This window comes from Momordica charantia, unplaced genomic scaffold (assembly GCF_013281855.1).
Source record: "Momordica charantia cultivar OHB3-1 unplaced genomic scaffold, Mcharantia_2.0 BLBB01000073.1, whole genome shotgun sequence".
Classification (NCBI taxonomy): Eukaryota; Viridiplantae; Streptophyta; class Magnoliopsida; order Cucurbitales; family Cucurbitaceae; genus Momordica; species Momordica charantia.
In genome coordinates this window covers 5338-25311 of record NW_028275229.1, presented here as the reverse complement: position 1 = coordinate 25311, position 19974 = coordinate 5338, and the positions used below count along the sequence as shown (strand labels likewise).

At 36.3% G+C, this 19974-nt stretch overlaps 1 protein-coding gene across 2 annotated transcripts; it reads right to left on the bottom strand.

The window, feature by feature from the left end:
• Nucleotides 1-2374: 2374 nt before the first annotated feature.
• On the bottom strand, nt 2375-19757 carry LOC111013390 (proteasome activator subunit 4). 2 transcript variants are annotated; one of them, XM_022287826.2, is made up of 35 exons: nt 19289-19757; nt 17732-17834; nt 17520-17632; nt 17056-17178; nt 16210-16311; nt 15957-16122; nt 14981-15097; nt 14834-14901; nt 14645-14743; nt 14344-14560; nt 13317-13550; nt 13118-13245; nt 12899-13016; nt 12601-12801; nt 12371-12526; nt 12185-12261; nt 11870-12081; nt 11370-11583; nt 11210-11289; nt 10953-11070; nt 10652-10822; nt 8998-9166; nt 8876-8919; nt 8755-8797; nt 8499-8644; nt 8241-8332; nt 7247-8148; nt 5298-5567; nt 5098-5193; nt 4754-4932; nt 4007-4088; nt 3658-3782; nt 3237-3329; nt 2750-2903; nt 2375-2663 (listed from the first exon to the last, which is right to left on the bottom strand). In XM_022287826.2, the coding sequence occupies exons 1-35, from the start codon at nt 19447-19449 to the stop codon at nt 2622-2624; spliced, it is 5415 nt and encodes a 1804-aa protein (XP_022143518.2). In that variant the 5' UTR covers nt 19450-19757; the 3' UTR covers nt 2375-2621. The 2 variants fall into 2 exon arrangements, with proteins under 2 accessions (XP_022143518.2, XP_087974405.1); XM_088118279.1 differs by lacking the exon at nt 19289-19757 and adding an exon at nt 18322-18467.
• Between the last annotated feature and the right edge of the window lie 217 nt (nt 19758-19974).

The window sequence follows — 19974 nt, the reverse complement described above, 5'->3', positions numbered from 1 at the left end:
TCAGAAGACGGCAAATGCTACGCTGGACCAACAATTAGCTGAGAGGGATTTAGCTCTAGAATGTATGAAAGACCATTTGCAGTTAGCTCAGGAGTGCATGAAAAACCAAGCTGATAAGTGACGTTAGGATGTGGAGTTCGAGGAGGGAGACTCTGTTTTTCTCAACGTTCGTCCTTACCGACAGACAACAGTGGTTTCCAAGCGAAACGAAAAAATGAAGGCCAAGTTTTTTGGGCTCTATCTGATTCTACAGAGAGTGGGCAAGGTGGCATATCGGCTTGACTTGTCTCTGGAGGCTTGAATTCACCCGACCTTTCATGTTTCTCAACCGAAAAAGGCCATCGACAACCTATCAACCACTTTCAAGTTGCCCCCGCAGCTCACAGAGGACTTTGAGTGGCTACTTGAACATGAGGAAGTCTATGCGGTGCGTACGAATGACAATACTAGTGAATAAGAGGCGCTTTTTAGTTGGAAGGGGTTGGCCAAAGAAGATGCTACTTAGGAGTCTGTCAATGATATGTGCAAGCAATTCCTTCATTTTCACCTTGAGGACAAGGTGGCTGCTGATACGGGGTGATATTAGGCCACCTATAGTGATGATATATAGTAGGAGGGGTAAACAAGGGAATTAGTAGGGTAGTGATAGTTAGGAGAGAGAAGATGTAATCCTAGCCACGTGAATAAATAGGGAGGAGGATGGGTCAGGGAGAATTGTCTAGAATTCAGTGCTTAAAGCAGAGAATGAGAGATTCCGCACCCTCTAATATAGGTGGGTTGGCATTGGTTAACAGCCTAAGGGCTTTCTTTGTTTTCAATTGAACAGGAAAATTTCATAGTGAGGATACCTCACATGTCCTCAACGCTGACCTGTCCTTCAATAGAATTAGAAGTAAACAGAGAATATCGATGGTCCCCACACCCCTATTCCATCTTCTTCCTCAATCTACCTTCTACCTATAAAAGGGACACTTAAACCCTAGTCTCAGGTACATAAACTCTCTTGTGAAAAATCCTAGCTCATAATAAAAAATTGCTCCCACCAAGTTCTAACTTAGGCATCAGAGAGCATTTGACTGAGCTCCACACTGATATTAGTTTCTATGTTGTAGGATACCTCTAGGCTTCAAAGCGTACATATCCGTCCGAAAACGTACATTAATAATCGACACCATCCAATGGGGAAATAGAAAACGATAGTGAACTCTACCCCTAAAAGATTTACATCTCACAATGGCAAAAGTACCCCTAAAAGATCTAGATCTCACAATGGCAGAAGAATACTTTTGAACATTCCAGCAATGAAAGACGTTTGGAAGAAAGATGTAGGCGAACCCGCCTGCAAGAAATGGCTGAAGGCTGGTGATAGAACTCCCTCTTGGGGAGCCTAACCTCCAACAGGCCCAGCCACCCAGACCGACAGAGAGGGCTCGAAGAGCCACTCCCAACACGTTGTAGGATGAATAAAGAAGTGGTCGCCCTACAAGCCGGCCTCTAGGAGGTTGGACAAAATGGAGATGCCCCACGATAAGAGATCCCCAGTAAATGTAAGGGTCTCGCTGGAGAAAAACTCGCGAGAGAGAATCGCAGCCACCCCCAAATCCATTGCGAGATGTGGACAACGCTCTGTTAATAACCTTCTAAACCCCTTCATGCCAACCAGAAGCCTCAGGGCACAAATTAACCAACGGAGAAATGCCACATCCTTCCTTTTTAAATAGGTTGAACTCCACTCCACCAACTTATGGTCTGAGAAGAAACACGAGAGTAGTTGGAAGGCAGAGTTCAACAAGTTCAAGAACGAGCTCAAGGGAGAACTTAGAGGCGAGATCGTGGACGTCAAGAAGGGGGCTGAAGCAAACCCACATTAAGGGAAGCAAGACGAGTATCCACTCATTGGGGGCTGAAGCAAACCCACATTAAGTGTATGACTACGGTTAATTTTGTGCCAATAGCCGCGGTAATACAGAGGATGCAAACGTTATCCAGAATGATCAAACATTGTAATAATATGAATCGGTTCGACTTTAAGCTTATATTACTACTTGCAAAAAGATTATTTAAAAAGAAAAATGTTGGGATCCATTTTATCTTGACCACTATTAAATGTTTTAAAATTAGAGAGACCCAATAGAAATTGAGTTTAAACCACAATGACTAAATTAAATTTCTAAAATCACATAAACTATATTAAAACAGTACATGGGTGACCAAAATTGTAATTTAACCTTAAACTAGCCTTGTTAGTACGTCTATTCATCTACCACTTGAGATAGGCAATTACACAATTACTGGACAATTTTGTAAAGATTTCAAATTTCAAATTTCAAAATCAATGTTTAAACTTTAAAACAATAAATAAAAGAACTAAGAATTGAGGATCCTAAGACCAATTGCTTCAGACTGTATTATTGAATGTACCAAAAGGAAAACTTGAGATCAATTGCTTCATTTTCCTGACTAAATTCTATCAGCTCAGCCTCAAACAATGAAACTTTGAACTGAGACAGCTCAAATATTGAGTTCGACTACAATAGAATATGATAAACAATATTTATACAAGAATATCATCCCACTAAATTCTTAGCTATATCTTTTCCTCCCAATAGTACACTATTTGATCAAGCAAAGTATGATGATGAAGAGGATGTATCTGCCAGAATCTGCAAAAACAAAACAATAACAGTTCAAGCAAAGTTTGATAATCGATCCATCCTATTTCGAATATGTTTTGATAAACTACACCCACCTCCAGTTGCTCTTCATTAAATGAATCTTTCTGAATATTCCAGGTATCGGCGTGAGTCCTTCGGAACTCGGCAATGGCTTTTGTTACAGTGACTTTCACGGGTGATGGCTCCACGCTGAACCGAGCAAGTAATGTAACACACTCCGGAAGCCAACTGAAAGGGCAGTAGATATAGGAACGGTATGAATCTATTTATCTAAATAGTTCAGATGGTTCAACTAGTGAAACTCCCCAAATGAGTCCCCACTACTCCAGAGAAGATACAAATTATACTCAATAAGAACTTCCTGAGAGGTACACGAAAACTTAGATTGTTTGGGGCTGTCTCATGTTCATACATGTGCCTAAGCCAACTCGGAATCAGCCAGAAGATTTTGATTGAAGCGATGAGGAAACCCAGTTGAGCAAAATGCTCACTCTAATGATTAACAAGCTTGGCTCTCCCAACTACATTACAAAACAAATTTTCAAGGATAAGTAGGCATACCTTGGCATATCATAAGGAGCTGACAAGACCGAAGCTGCCAAAGCAAGTACGGCACCATGAACCGTAGCTAGCGACTGACCAGAACTCAAATTTCTGCAATTGACAGCACAAGATTCTTGAAGTAATAGTGTCTACTATAAATGCAGAACGAACTTGTTATATCGGTACAAAAGTGAGCATTTGATGTCTGAAACAATAAAACTATAATAAAATGTCAAACATACAAGACTTAGATGATCACACAATGTATCTTTCATCATCTTAATGAAAGCTTGATTTTCCATTGAAGGATTTCAATAAGAAGTTCCCAATCGACATTAAAGTTTCCAATATTTTATTACTAAGTATCAGAGTCAAACTTTTCTTCTTATTTATCAAGAAAAAATAACGAATTTATATATTTAGAGGCCATAAAATTAACCTTTTTCTTCTCTTTCCTTGGAGAAGATTCGCTTCCCTACACGCTCGCTCGCGGAAGTCTCTAGCTAGATCTTCATCTCCACCCTTCATAAGGCCGGCCAGAACTGCTGCAGCATGCTCTCTTATCTGATTCAAAATATTATGTACCAAGTCAAAAGAAGACACAAATCCATTCCCCTGCCAAAGGGCTTGAGTTACGAAATCCTCAGGGTTGATATAACTCTGTCTACAATTCAACTACAGAAGATCATTTTATTCTTAACTAGCTTGAAAGGGAAAACTAGCCACAGCTAAAAAAGATGACACACTCGCATATTACTTGTTTAATAAATATGAAATCGAGAACTTACCTCCACTTGGTTGTCTATAAGAAGCTTCTCAACAGTTCTCCAAATTTGTTGTTTCTCTGAACTTGTGAGAATGTACGTGTGCCTGTAAAGAAGGTAAACAGAATACCAAAAGTAATTCAACCGAAGCCACACGATATTTCCAATATCTTGTGTCAATCAAACAATTCTAAGAGGTCAAGAGAATGTTATCACAGAACAGGAATCTAAGAATTCAAAGTTCTTATTTATAAGTGAAACTAATTATTCCCACTTTGATTGGAAGTAAAGCTGGTGGACCCAATTAAGGCCGTTCGGTAACGTTCTTGTTTCTTATTTTTCCTTTCTTATTTCTTGTTTCTTCTTTTTCAATCATTGTGATTCTTGTTTCTTATTTTTTTTCTTTTTTGTTGCAAAAATAACTTTCTCTAAAATTTTAAATTAAAAAGTAAAAGTTTTATAAGAAAATTAATTTTTCAAATTAAATATATAAATTTTTATGCTATTTTTAGTTTTTGATATTTATTATGCATTTTATAAGTAAAAAATGATAAAATATTGTTTTTACCTATGTTTAGGACAAAAATTGAACAGGAAAAGAAAGAAAAACTTGATTGCATTGTTTTTAAAATTTTAACACAATTTTGAAAACTTTTCAACAAGAATCAGGAACAATTACAAAACGCTGATGTTTCTCAAAAATTGGAAATGAGAAACAAGAAACGGGAACGTCGCCCAACAAGTCTTCAGTGATCAATCTAATGGACTAACCTGTACATGAAAGATCGAAGATATGTCAACGTAGCAGATCTCGTTCTCCAGTTAGAATCGCCAGCTGAAGAGAGAATTACAGATATAACCTTCTGCAGATGGGGTTCCCAAAAGACCCTCCATTTAAGCAATTCAAAAGCTGCCTTTGCCAATGTTGACAAATCTTTATTTGATGTTTCCTTCATGACCAAAGAATAAAATAAAATAATGATAATGGTAATAATTAATCAAGAATATAGGAGAGTAATCAATGGGCCAAATCCAGCTGTCTTCTGTGAGAGAGAAGCAACAAGTCCATCAAAAAGCTCCCTAAATGTACAACAGTAAAGTTGGGTTTTATATACCTGCAAGGAGATTACAGGATATAGCAGACCAACGATAACATCTAGCAAATGAGAAGACCTTCCCGACTTCATTGACGATATGATAAAATGGAATAGCTGCAAAAGTGGAAGAGAGTTGATAAAATAAAGTTAATGTTAGATTTGAAAGTTCTTTTGATAATAGATTCTGAAAGTTCAAAACAAAGGGTTACAATATTTACCGTTTCCATCCATTTGACATCATCTTCTGAATCAACATTTGAGTGTCCATTTTGAAGTTTTATGTCTTTTGATGTGTCCAAGTTAATAGAATGGCTTGAGTTGTGAATATTCTTCACTGCCTTAGTTGCACGTTCGGTTAAAAGCTTAATCCATCTTTCCTCTTTAAGTTCGCCATCGACATCTCCATGTGAATGATCATGAGTACGAGATGCATGAAGTCGAATGTTCGAGCAAACAATGGAAAGAGTCACACCTATTGCTTCCCTTACCTGTTCAACAAATCCAGCTTTCAAAATTTTTAAAACAATATTGAAAATGTGTCGAACTGGCAACTTGTGATTCCATTTATGTAACTTTACTTGTCCAATACAAAATTTCTTGTGCTCTATAAAACACAACTAAAATGAACTTTAAGTAACATCAAGACAGAATTTTATATCTTAAAAAATCACATATAGAAAATAAAAGAAATATTGAAACACATCTACAAAGTGTTACTGTTACTCTATGCGTGAAATAGTGATTTTAATTATCAAACTTACGCACACTGACACCAAGGTAAAAATAGTAAAAAGTTTTTAAGTTGAAAAAAAATATACTATTAACATGTACTTCATTCATATGTCATCAATATATTTTTTAATCGATTAATTCATGATTTTAAAGGGCTAGGTGGGATAAGCACGTCTTCTGAAAAACAATGATAAAATCAACAATGTAACTATACTGCTACTTCCCGTGATGCACACTTAACCATTTCACTCTGGAAATTACTAGCTTTCAAAAAATTTCTCAGTATAAAGCTGTATGATTAGTCAGCAATTCCTAATCTCAAAACTGGGGAAAAAAAGGTAGAAATAAAACGTACGGGTTTCAAGTATCCAATAAATTATTAACAAAAGGAGGAGGAGGTGCTGTTACACCCTCCTTTTTGGGATAAGGGGCGTTTCTTGTAGCAAGCTTGTTTTTTGGCTACTTTTTGGAGTATTTGGCTGGAGAGGAATCACATATTGTTTAGGAGGTGGAGAAATCTGTGGATTATGTATGGGAGCTCATTAGATTTAATACTTTTGTTATGGGGCTATGTTTCCAAGGTCTTTTGTAATTATCCATTAGGATTCATTCTCTTGGATTGGAGCCTTTTCTTTAGGGGGCTCCCTTCTTCAGGACTGTCTTTTTGTAGGCCCTCTTTGTATTCTTTGTATTTATTGTACCTTGTTTCATTTTTCTCAACGAAAGCATAGTTTCTTATAAAAAAATAATAATAATAATAATAAAATAAAAAAATAACAAAATAATAAAAGAAAATAATAGATTAGGAATTCAAGATGATCCAGGTAGACATGGTTGTTAGATCATTTGAGTTTAACTCTTAATTAACTAAACAAAAAATTTGTTGGCTCCCCATTCAAGAAGGAAGCTCTTGTTATTTGGCAAAACGTAGTATCAGCTACCTTATGAAGGATTTGGTTAGAAAGGAATCCAAGGGTCTTCGGCAAAGAAACATTTATTTAGTGCTTTTGGGAACTTGTTCATACTTCTGCTCCTACGTGTTGTCTCATAGCTTAAGATTTTTGTAATTACAACTTTGTGAATTTTAATGCCAAACCGGAATTTTTTTTTGTAACCGCAGGCTCTAAGGGGATTGTTTTTCCCCTTCTTTTTGTAACAAGCTTTCTTGATGATGAAATTCTCACTTTCTTATAAAAAAAATAACTAAAAAAAATAATATTTAGCGCCAAGGAATTCAGAATACTAACACCTAACCACTAATACTGGAACTATTGTCAATGAAGACATTTATTTGAGTTTACGCTTCATGGTGGTAAGACCTACAATATGACATATGTATAATTCCATCATCACTTTAGGTTTTAGAAGACATGCAAGCAGAATGGGACGGACTAAAAAGAATAACTAAATTAAAATATAAGAGGAACATGCTTACTTGGGCAGATGAATGACACATATTGCCAAGCAGCTCCTCAAGAAGTCTAATATGTAGGCATATTTCAGCCAATGGCATTTTTGAAGGGGATAGTTCTATAAGTGAAGCTGATAGAAAAGCATAGCGTTTGGCCACAATAGTGGTAGTTGCTGCTGCAGGCAAAGGTGTAGCCAAACATTCCAGAATCTGTTGCCTTAAGAAAGGGACTTTTGTTCCATATTTCCCCTTTCCAGTGACCGCGTAACGAATGCAAGTTGCCCACTCAGGTATAGATTCTACAGATTGTGCCAGAATGATATTCTGCAACTGGACCATTATCCAGCTTTCCCAAGCATCTAAAAGGCCATCGACGTCGGAATGCAATATGCCAGCCAATGCTTCTGCAGCAACACACTGCTTAGACCTCTCGCTTGCATTTGCAAATTCTTCCAACGTACTTTTCAGTGAGAACAGAACAGTGATCCCACATTCCTGTACCAACCGTTTGAAAATCCGAGCAAAATTTGAGTAAAAGGTGTCACTTCCTATCAATGATATCCAGCTAGGTGTGCGAGGCCATGAAGCTGAGAAGTCAAAATAAAAACGGGTGATTGATTTGTCAGCTTGACTCTGGAAAGAAGAGTTTCTATGGTTCCCTCCAGAGGATGCACCATCAACATCTGTTATTATGTGAACGTGAGAGAGACTATTAAATGTCTCGTTGAAAAATCCTTCTTCCTGAAAAATTTGTGTCAAGGCTCCTTCAAGGGATGACTTTGAATCTAATTGCATTCCAACAGGCAAGACACGTTCCTTGTCATCCGAAACTTTGTAAGGTGATTCTTTCAATAAAATATTCAAGGCTGAGATTGCAAGTATTCTAGTCTGAGGTAGATGACTTTTTAAATTTTTCAAGAAGTGGCCTGGAAAAGCATTAGCATAGAAAATTCAAGAAATAGGAGAAAATAAATTGATTCAGAACATAACGTCATCACAAAAAAATCACTCATCAAACCAGCAGTTTCACTGAGGATCTTTGAGGAGCTTGGGTCATTCCTAGATGCCATTGCCAATAGAAGCAAAACTCTGTTAGCCATCAAATTATACCTATAAAGAAGGAAGAACTTGATTTAAATATCTCATATTTTAAAAGCCAGTACTGCTATGAGTTTCATCATTGTGTGAATTTGTCCCTCAAAGTTGAGTGGAGAGCTTAACTGATCCTACAGAACATCTATATTTCACTACAAGTAGTAAAGCAAAATAATTTTACCGCCAGTGTAAGCTGGTAGAATCAAAACTCATTGAACTGAGCTGAGAAACCAAATCTGCAAAATCGACGTCACCCATTTGTTTCTCTGATGTTAGGAAAATGCTCTTAGATACTCCAGCAAAGTGAATGTTAAATTTGACAAATAGCTGTAGAAAGTCACATAAGGTATTACTTAAGGTACTTAATTGATGAAGTAGATATTATTTTAAAAAATAAAGTCGCAATTGCTATCATGTTATTTTGGATGATACTTTACCTCATTGATTGCTTTCTGGGCTTTCAGTGATTCATGATGGGAGCTTCAGGCAAAAAGGAGAATGAGAGGACACAGCATATATTCAAACGATATAGGATTTAAGGCAGGGAAAAGAAGTTACCTTGAAAGAATTCCAAAAATAAATGAAGAGAATGACTTCGAATCCTGAAGAAAAAGGAAGATATTTCATGAACATTTCATTACAGAAGTAATCTGTTTAAAGACCTCTGTTCTGATAGCTACCACTGTCATATGCTTCAGAACTGTTTGGGTGGCAAGGATTGCACAGGACCCTAGTACAGCATTTTCAGGTGAGTCAGGGTTCCTTAAATTCTCAGAAAGAGAGAGAACACACTTCGAAATCATAGATGGCCATCTCTTTAGCAACTTCATAAGAGACTTTCCAGCAAGTCTGAGCAGCAGGTCAAAATTTTAAATTAGAAATGTTATATCACTTATCATACAGAATTAGAGATCGATGTATAAAGTTGATAAACTAAAAGTATGCAGAACCGACAGCAATGATATTAGAATCGTCACTATCAACATTCTTCCAATGGACAAAATAAGATACCATATTGATGATAAAAAGGAAGAAAAAGATTAAAAAAAAAAAGTTACCAATTACCAGAAAACTCTACAAATGAATGGAAGGAGCAAAAAATTTTGAGCTGTTAAAGACTTCTTAAACAATTGAAAAGTGATATAAATCAACTGGTATTCTTATTAGGCATTGAAAGTATATCTCTGGGGTTCATCCAAGAGGCTCCCAACACTCTGCCCATCTACTAAAGTTCACATCCTTCTTATATATCAACGTTAACTACATGTCACTTTTCAGCCATCAACTTGGTTAACTTTCAGTTACAAAAGAGGCCCCACATTCACTTCTTAATCTTCCTCCTTTGGTGCACATGAACAATGGACGCGGTGAATCATCATCCCATCCCTAATGAACCACCTTGTCCTAAGGTGGAAAACAGAAAATTGGGTACCAATGGTGCTTGCTGATTCCCACATTCCATCAGAGAAAAAGCATTCTTCCTAGAAAACCAAATCTCCAAAGTTTAAGGATCACGTAGGGCTATAATATTCTACTCAGACCCAAAACCTCAACTGGCTAGTCTTGCAAAACCATGTTACAAGAAAGTTGGCAAGTATAAAAATATGTTCAATAATTTTGTTGAACCCACCCATGAAATATTATATGAATGGAAGGGAACTCTGGAAATAATAACGTGTAATGAGATCAGAAACCGAAAAGGACCATAACACTGCAGTGCTTGTTAGCATTCAACTACTCTACTAAAGTGATTTGCTGATGGGTAATTAACTTCTGATTAGCCCAATACCCAACAGGTCATAAATTACAGAGTTTGCCATTGGACGTAACGACCAATCTTTGCTAGCAACTTTAGGGGTCGATTTGAGAGCTACCATCACTCTCCCAACTATTATATCCCCAAAAACTACCCTCAAAGTTTTCATCCTTCCTATACACATCACTCTTTTCTGCCCCAATCTGGTATACTTTCATTTACAGAAGGGCCCCCATATTCTTCTTAAAATCCATTCTATGCCCCAATCCCCTTCTTATTCTTAGTCTGGTACACGTATTATGAGAGGCCTACCAAAAGATTACCAAATTATTAAGCAAGATTATACGAGATAAATTTATCATTAGGCCACATACGAAGGCTTGATGACCAATAAAGTTTATACATTCCTGAAATTTAGAAAGAGAGAAATTGCACTCTTAAGTAAACCGTGCAGGAAACTGGGAAATACCACATCAAAAGATTCGCTTTATAATGTTTGGAACAAGATAAATTGTTTGCATTAGGATCCAGTAGATGGTACCATGTGTCGCCATAGGGCAGTTTCTTAGAAGACTTACACACGAACAGTCTCATAACTGTGCAAAGCGAGATTTAAAAGATCATCCACCAGAAGAATCACATGCTCTGGTGGACAGAAATTTCCACCAACTCGGTATAAATGATAGGATGATTGTGATGATCTCCACGTACTGTGCATGTATGCTTTATCAATAAGTGCCCACCTTGGCCTGATAAAAAAATAACAATAAAAATAATAATTAGAAGAGAGAGAGAGAGAGCTCAGGTTAAACACCAATATACTTGAGCACAATAATATTACTGAGTGGGATCTCGTTAAAAAAAAAAAAAAAAAGCTACCTTTTCTTGCCTTTAGAACGAGTGGACATGATAAAATTTGTAGGAGGCTCAATAATAGCAGCAGATTCCAACTTCCAAGCATGCCTATGGTTGGACCATTCATCATATTCCAGACTACCTACATGAAAGAAGATTCATTATTTGTCTTATGAAGGGATATGAATGGGATTTGGGGCAAAGACAAAAACACAAAAGTAGGCTTAAAATTTGAGTAGCCAAGGCAAAATGACAAAAAACTATACAAATATGTACTTTACCATAGTTTCCTAAAGCATCCATTATGCGAATAATGAGTATCAATAAAACACTATCATCAGCTTTTTTTTCCAGCAAATACCTGCTCACCACATGATAAAAGTGGCAATGAGCATATTAAACCATGACAAATTGAAAACAAAAAAGAGATTCACAATGTACCTGCAGGCTGCATGTATAATATCTGCAGCTTTTTCCCTTAATTTAGTGCTGCCAACACTTGGACCTGATCCCCCAGCAATGAAGAAAGAATGAACTGGATTCCCAACCTTCCCATTTCTTAAGGATGGAACGAAATCAGGCAAGCAAGACAATACACCTTGCAATGAAGAATCAATGCGCAACAGAATCACTTTCAAGTGATCTTTCTCATCTCCTGCGTAATAAAATAGAAACCATTATATTATTATTACTTTATTTCTTGCATAACCAAAAACTTGAGGCAAAAGAATTTCATTAAACATATGAATGTATTGAGATACTGATCATAATTTTTAGAATCTAAAGATACTGATCATAATAAAAAGTACATTCAGATAATTTCAAGAATAACTACAATATGGATCCCTGGAATCAGTAACTCCTACAACTATTTTTTCCTGCCTAAAATGTGCCTTGGTTTGTGCAAGCACTGTTTAAGAGGAATAAGTATGCGCCCGGACCTGGATCAGCATGAATTTTGCCTTCACATATTTGTAATAGATCATCCAAAGCTGATTGAAAATGAAGATCCAATAATTCATTTGCAAACTGAATCTCTTCATCATTTGGAATGTGCCACTTGGGGATCACTAATGGTGATTCATCATTTGAGTAGTCTTTTGTACTGATCCATTCCTCTAATGCCGAAGCATCAGGATGACGTACAGCACATCTAGAAATTCAGATATTTCAACCTCCAAGTCAAGTGGGAAAAAGTAGAAAGAGGAGGATAAAGGGAGATGCACTTGAATGCCAGTGAAAAGAGATGGACATACTTGTACTGATCAATAGGATAATAGAGAATCAAACTCCCTAGGAGAGACCTAAGAAGATGATCAGCAGCCCCATTCACCTGTTATACGACCATACGAAAAAAATCAAACCAGACCAAACGAACCTTTTTATCAAGAAGATCTTGACTTGATTTTTAATCACCAAGAGAAAGTAAAGCAGACATTAACCTTCCACGATGGAGACTCAAAACCACAACAAATAGCTTCCTTGAATTTTTCTTTATAAGGAAGTAGTGTCGGGCCTCCATAGCTCATGGCTACAGATAACATCTTCAACTGATAGTCAATTGCAGTTTCAAGAGCTGGAGAAAGCGCCGGTTTTCCCTGAAAAGAGAATTGTTACACTTTTTCACAACATTATTAAACTATTGGTACAAAATGTGTGAAGTTAAAAGAACCTTCGATTTTCCTTGCCCTCCAAATCCTGTATTTGGCATCCCTTTCATAGAGGATATGGCAGATGACAAAACTGGCTCAACAAGTTGAGCAACTGCCTCTTCTGGGTCAGAATGAACACATGCACAACAAAGAAGTCCAACCTCTGCAACTGCTCCGGGAAGAATATTTGTCTTGACAAATTTAGAAATTTTCTTTAAAGCCTGAAAGTGATGGAAGAGAAAAAAATTTACACCCTGTCCAAAAGCTTATTAAGTTGCTAGAAAAGGGTAATTGGAGCAGTCGTGAAGTTTATAAAACCTGAGTGAACAATGGTTTTGAAAGCCTTCCAAGCAGGATTTCAAGCATACAGTAGTAGTAAGGCCCATCATCGACCAGAAAAGTTCCTGAAGCTGATGAAGAATGTAGACCCTCATTCCTGCCAAAACAATCAGTAATGCCTGAATATGGATTTAGCAATTGAAAAATGATTAAGAAAATGATTTGGCCAAAAAGATAAAACTTAGTGGCATAACTTACAGAACACTGCTAGGTTCCAGGTGCAGGAGCAAGGAGAATAGGCGACATAAAAACTCATCCAACCATTCAGAAAATCGTATCATTGGAATAATAGACAGCTCGTCTAAGTTATCATTCAAAGAAGCTAACTGCAAATTTATATTTTGATCATTGGAGGCGAACTTAAGAAGAGAACTAATAAATGAATGTTACTACTTACATTGGAGAATAGGGAACCAATTAATTGCATGGTGGCCAGGGTTTTAGGAGGATCATTAGCATCCATACCAAGTAAGGCATTGGATAGTGAAACCATGAGAAGATTAACGAACTCATCATCAGCAACAATATCTGCTGGCTTTACAGCCGAAGCTGACAAAGATGTCAGAAATAATGGACGCCCAACAAATGCTACTGACATAACAGCAGTTTTCAACTGGTGGGTAGCAGTCATCTAGAAAGACAAAAAGGACAAGGAAACTAATCATATGCAGCAACTAGAACACTAACAATTAAATAAAAATTAAATTTAGTTTGCATGGGAAACCCTCAAATGATCGATAGATTGAAGTAGAGCTTAAAATAAAATCTGCAGAGACCAAACCAAACTGGACCTAACATGTTTGTTTACATGGGTTTTCAGTTTTCATCCAAAAATAATGATAATAAAAACCAAACCAAACTAGTATTCAAGCTTCTCAATTTTTATATTTATCCTTTCCCCATCAATTTCATCTTTCCTCCTCTATCCCTTCCACTTTGAATATTGTGCACACATACCTTTTCCCATACACTTCTAATAAATAAATGTGTGTGTGTATGCTCTCTTCTAATTAAATTTTATAATTTTTTAACCTTTAGTTTTCATATTTTTCTCTCTTTCCCTCAAAAACAGTAACAAATAATCTCTGTTCTTACTTATGAATCCTTTCTTTTCTAATTCTATCCTATCTTTCAGTTCCCGTTTCTAAATATAGCCACTTCAATTCCATTACTTTGTTCTTTCTACTCTTTTCCTCCTTTAGTTGTCATGCATATACCAACCTAAACTGATCAAAATAACCATGATTGGTCAATTTATGTCATCTTTATAAGATAGATTTTTGGTCAGTTTCCTCTGTAAAAGGAACCAACATACTTGGTTTGGTGTCAATTATTAGTCAAAACTAACTGACCAGCCCACTTACATATGACACATCCTAGAATTAGGGATCTAAACTTTTCCAAGTAGAGGCAATATGACTAACCGTCTCCAAGGCCATATGAAATCGAGAGGCCACAAAGGGAAGAACCAAAGAAGGCTCTACATAAGACAAAATAGAGGTTGCAGCTGCAACTGTTTCAGAAAGATGTTCATTTTTGCTATACTGACCACGATCAATTAACTTTAAGATTGTATTGACAAAAGATTTTCTTTCTGATGGTCCTAAATACAGCTTGTTCTGATTATTCTCATCTGCCTTCCTGGAATAACAGTATTTTATTAGAAAGCCATAATGGGTAAAAGCTAACAATATGTTATTCTAACCAAATAAAGGAAATTCTCACTGCTCAGACTGAAGCCGTTTCCGGAATGTAAAAACCAAATGAAGCAAAAATCGCTCTAATACATAAGTCCAACGCCCACCATTAGAAGGATGATAATATCTGTTACAAATTTTTTTTGTAAGAGATTAAATTTAAGAAAAAGATAAATAGAAAAAAAATTTTGATAGAGTTAGAAGGCAGTGAACTAACTGTTCAAGAAGGTCGATCAACTTCTCAAGGTGAAGCCAGGCTGAACTACCGGGTTTTAGAAGATATACCTGCAATTTAAATGTCAACACATTTTCATAACATCTCCCATGAATATCAGAACAAAGATGCTTAATAATATCAACTTACGATTGATTTTGCAATGGCTTTAGATGGGGTGCCCATCTTATTGGAAAACAAGAACCTGGTATTTCGAGGAACATCCACAGAGAATGGATATGATCCACTACCATTTGCTACTGGAACCTACAAATTTCTCACATGAAGTATGAGTTTCTGTTTGGCAGTTGAGTTTCAAATGATTTCAAGTCAGGATAAGAAACACAAAATTAATTAATTAATTAATTAATAAAAGCAAGAACATTTGATTCTACAGCAATAAATCTAGAAGTTTATTTCAAGATACAATATTATATCTAGAAACTGAATAAATATATAAGACTGAATAAAATCTGGAAACAATGGAAAGTTAAATATTTGTTTTCATAATTGGTCTGTTTTTGCATACCTCCCTCTCTCTTTCTTCATTATTCAACAAATATGATAAAGAATATAACTTCATAACTATCAAAATCACATCATAAACTACTATAATAAAAATAAAATAAAATAAAAATATGAATACACTTGAAACAACTATTTTAACATTTGTTAAAACTTCATCTATTTATTTTTGAGAGAGAGTGAAAATCCAACCAAACATGTTCCTGAACTTTTAGAAATTACAAAAAGCAACAATTTCCTTGTTTGCATGTTTCCAAAACCTCGCTTTTCAATTGCAACTCAAGTAAGACCTACACCTTTTAAATTTCCACAAAGGTAGATAATCATTTTTTGTAACAAAGACTAACGACAAGAAAAGGTCTACAACATGATCAACGCAGAACTCTTTACTTTTAAATACTTCATATGTCAAGGTTCATGCTCAACTACAAATAGAATCCACCAAGTGGTACTTCTAACCAATTGAATCACTCATCACTCGTTTAAGACGATCATCAAACTGCAGTTCCTCAAGCTCAACTATAGATTAGCAACCAGCCTTTGGTGTTTCTAACCAATATCTAACATAATTAAAAATAACCTGCAGAGTTCAAATGCTCACCTCAAACATGTTTAAGAATCTAGAGAAAAGTGTAGGCAAGAAACACTCCCAGTCTATAAGACTATAATTTTTGACAACGCGAGCTATAATGGCTGCCCACTGACTGTTCCAAAATTGGCAATTTGGTATTGAGTCCCAGTGTTGCATACATTCTTCAATCCAATTGCTGCCATATAATGGCAGGACGTTATGATCTGATAATTGAGCTAAAAAACTACTTCAAATGAAATTTCTACATACAAGTACTCCTTACTGTGAAAAAAAGTCTTGGTTGTCCAAATTGGTGGGAAGAAAAAGTCTGACAAAACCAGAACCTTCAAAGGATGAATTATGCCAAGGATTTTCCAACATAGATCTGCAAATTCCACTCATTAGTTGAGACTGACTCATTTTCCCCATTTTGGGCGGGTTGGGGGATAAGAAACAAAACCATTGTATAAAGCAAATGAAGTGTCCAAAGACAGTTGTGAAGATGAGACATCAATTTAATTATAAGAATAATATTTCCATGTATATCAAACATTCATGTCTAGTCTTTATGCCAAAGATATAAAAGTGACAATATGTAAAGCTATTGAACAGGTTACAAATCAAGTGCCACTAAATTGACCAATTTAGGATGAGATTATATTGAAAAAACAATGTGAGTGAGTCGGTGACTTTTGACCCTACATGACATTTTATGCATTGATGATAACCAAGTCTACAAATTAATGCAAGAGATACAAATGAGAACACAAATTTTCGAAAACAATTTTCTTATTTGCATGACAAAATTTTTTTTTTTTTAGAAAAATCATAATTGAGGGTTTCCCAGCAAATTTTTTCATACGTCAACTAATCCTAGCTAGTGTCTGATAGTACAACATTTAGAATTAATAAAACATAAATTATTAATATCTAGAGTGAGTAGCTACCAACTCAATGACACCACCTCAAGAGCACTTAAATTTACAGTTTATCTCTTTCATGGTACTCACATATTTAAAAATGTATATATGTAAAGTATAAACAAAAATAAGGAGAAAAGAAAATTTGAATACATGGAGTTCCTATTGACTACACGACAGGTAACTATAGCATAGAGAGATAGCACCACCTGAACTCTGTCCATATATCAGCAGCAGAACCAGCTGGGAAGAATCTCCGGCAGGACCTAACAAGAGAGGTAATTGCCTCAAAATGCCGCTGCCTTAATCTCCAACCTTCTGGGCCTGTGCTCCTAAAATTAAGAAAAGAAGCTCTCATAATAGAGTAGCAAGCAAATTAGTCTACAAATACCAGCAATCAAGGACATTTTACATGTCATAGGCCAGGGTCAGAACTTTTGACATTAAAATGACCAAACTGAACACCTACAGAGCAAGTCGATATCCTTAAATTTAAGACCAAGAAATACTGAAAGCCTTTACTCTGAAACTAAAAACTCAGGAATAAAGCAAGATTTTTGACTTGACAGAAACAACAAGAAGAGTTTCAAGTAACATGTAAAGTCATTCGCAAGACAATTTAACATAGTACATGCTCTGGTAACCACCATAGTTTCTTGCTTGGATGACTCACCTAGTAAAATGTGTATGCACAAGAGTGTCATACAAAGGTCGCCACTGAACTTTCACGGATAGCCTCTTTGAATACTTGTTTATTATTCTGACTAGGAGATTTCCCCATCTGACCTATAAAAATAAATAGGATCTTCCTTTAGTAAGGAAAAAGATAACAGCAACAAACATTGAACAAGAAGTATTTATCATTTCAAATATAAAAATCAGCACCTGAGCGTACAGCTTGTCTTGTGACATATGAAATAACTCTAACCCAATATCTACAACAGCAGCTACATCTTCCAATGATACTTCGCTTTTGGCTTTCATAAAACTGCATAGCATAGTAAGCATTTAACTAGTTATATTCATGCCAATCATCAAAACTTTACCATTTTTCTGACAACTCAGAGAGAGCATTGAACAAATGATTGGCAGCATTCTAACAATATTTTGTTATGAAAATCGGGAAGAGAAGATAAGACATCTTTCCAGAACCAAAGGCCAACATTAATTGCAAAAACACTCTCTTACAAATCAAAGAGAGAGTAACTACAAAATACTAAACCAAGGACACTCCAAGAGGAGCAACATAGCAAATAAGACTCAAAACACTCAATAAGATCCTAGACGGGTCCTTAGAATTCTGTCCTATTCACTTCAAGTCAAATTTATCAAAGAAGCAGCCTCATTCAGAAGACATTTCTTATAGTTTTTCTTTTAATGAAAAACCAACCTTAATTGCGCAAGATGAAATAATACAAAAGAGGCAAACAACCAGTCCACTGAAAAGGAACTGGCGAACTGCAAAAAAAACTAACCAGGTATACAAAAGAAGGCTCCAGCAAGTCCTAATGGATAGTTACAACATTCCTTCGATAAAGACGCCCCAGACACAAGACCGAACCTCTTCCCAGGACTTACCAACACTGTTGAAAATTCTCCTTTTCTCTCACAGTCAAATCCCCATAATGCAAAAAAAAGGAAAGTGCCAAATAACGCAACCCTTATCACGAAACAGGAATGCGAAAGCATCTCCTCCATCATAAAGCAACAACCTCTGAGAAAGTCATTTTCCTAGTTGCAGCTGAAGGAAATTGTAGCAGACATGAGATGCTTGTTCATAAGTCAAGTTCTGCCACTCAAGCTAATTAGAGCACCTTTCTGAAAAAGTCATTTTCCCGAACCCATTATTTCCACCAGTACATGGTCATCCTCAAACCGTCTGATATTGCCATGTAACTGTGGTCTAGATATCCTAGAACATATAGAAACTGAGATCTTTGTATGCAGAGATTTCTTTAAAAAAAATAAATTAAATTATTAAAAAAAAAAAAGATCATGCTAATAATCTATAAGAACATAATCCGAGTGGCCGGTGGCATACAGCCCAAGACACGCGATGTCATAATAGATAAAATGATTCCTATATTCCCAGAAGCACAATAATCCTCAGTTTCCAACTTTATTTTCAGCCGCCTGACACGGAATACAATGAACTAGTAGGACTATCATAAGCAAAGGGAAACGGGTATTCTGACCCAATTCAGAAAACCGAGTTTAATCATGGTTAAAGAGCTTAAACCTGGATTAAACATTAAATCTTCCAAAAAGAAAGAAAAAGAGTAAGAAAGAAAGGAAAGAAAAAGCAGAGACGCACAGTTAGAGAAGTAGACAGACACAATTATCCTTTAAGTAAACAGTAATTGAAATTAAGGGACGCCATTAAAAGCAACATCCGAATCAGAATTAAGGAACAAAAAAAGAAAAAAAGGGTGAAATACTGACAGGTCAATAACGGAGACCCATTTGAGAGTGGAATATACAGATTCAGGATCATCAGGGCGATAAGAATCCTTGAGAGAAGTGATGACAAGAGCGAAAGATTCCTTCTCCTTGGTGGTATCTCGAGCAACAGGGGGCGGAAGCCAAGCATTATAGAGATGCATATTTTCTTGGACGGCCCAGCAGATTCCAAAGCTCGCAGAAACTGGAGATTCCGAAGAATCTTGGGAAGGAATGGAAATGATTACTGGGGGAAGGTTTCTTTTTTTTTTTTTTTTTGTTTTTGGGTTATGGCGGTGAAGAAGAGAAGTTAATACAACAGAGTTGAAGAAGGCAAAGCAAAAGGGGCAGTGTGAAAATGGGTTTTACAAAAAATTCGCCCCCATTTCTTTTTTGACAAGAAAGTTTCTGAGGCTTTGGCTTAGCGTAGGAACACACACGTTGACGCAGAGTCACAGCCGAGAGGGCAGGAGAGAGACGCAAGAGGGGGGGGGGGGGGGGGGGGGGGGGGGGGGGGGGGGGAGAGAGAGAGAGAGAAGTGGACGTTTGTATTATTTTTCCCATCTATACATCTTATCATTTATTATCCATGTATAAATATCTTTACAAAGTTATTGGCACATTAGCCAATGGAGTACATAGATAATAATTTAGGTTGGTTTAATAATCATTTTGTTCATCTACTAAAA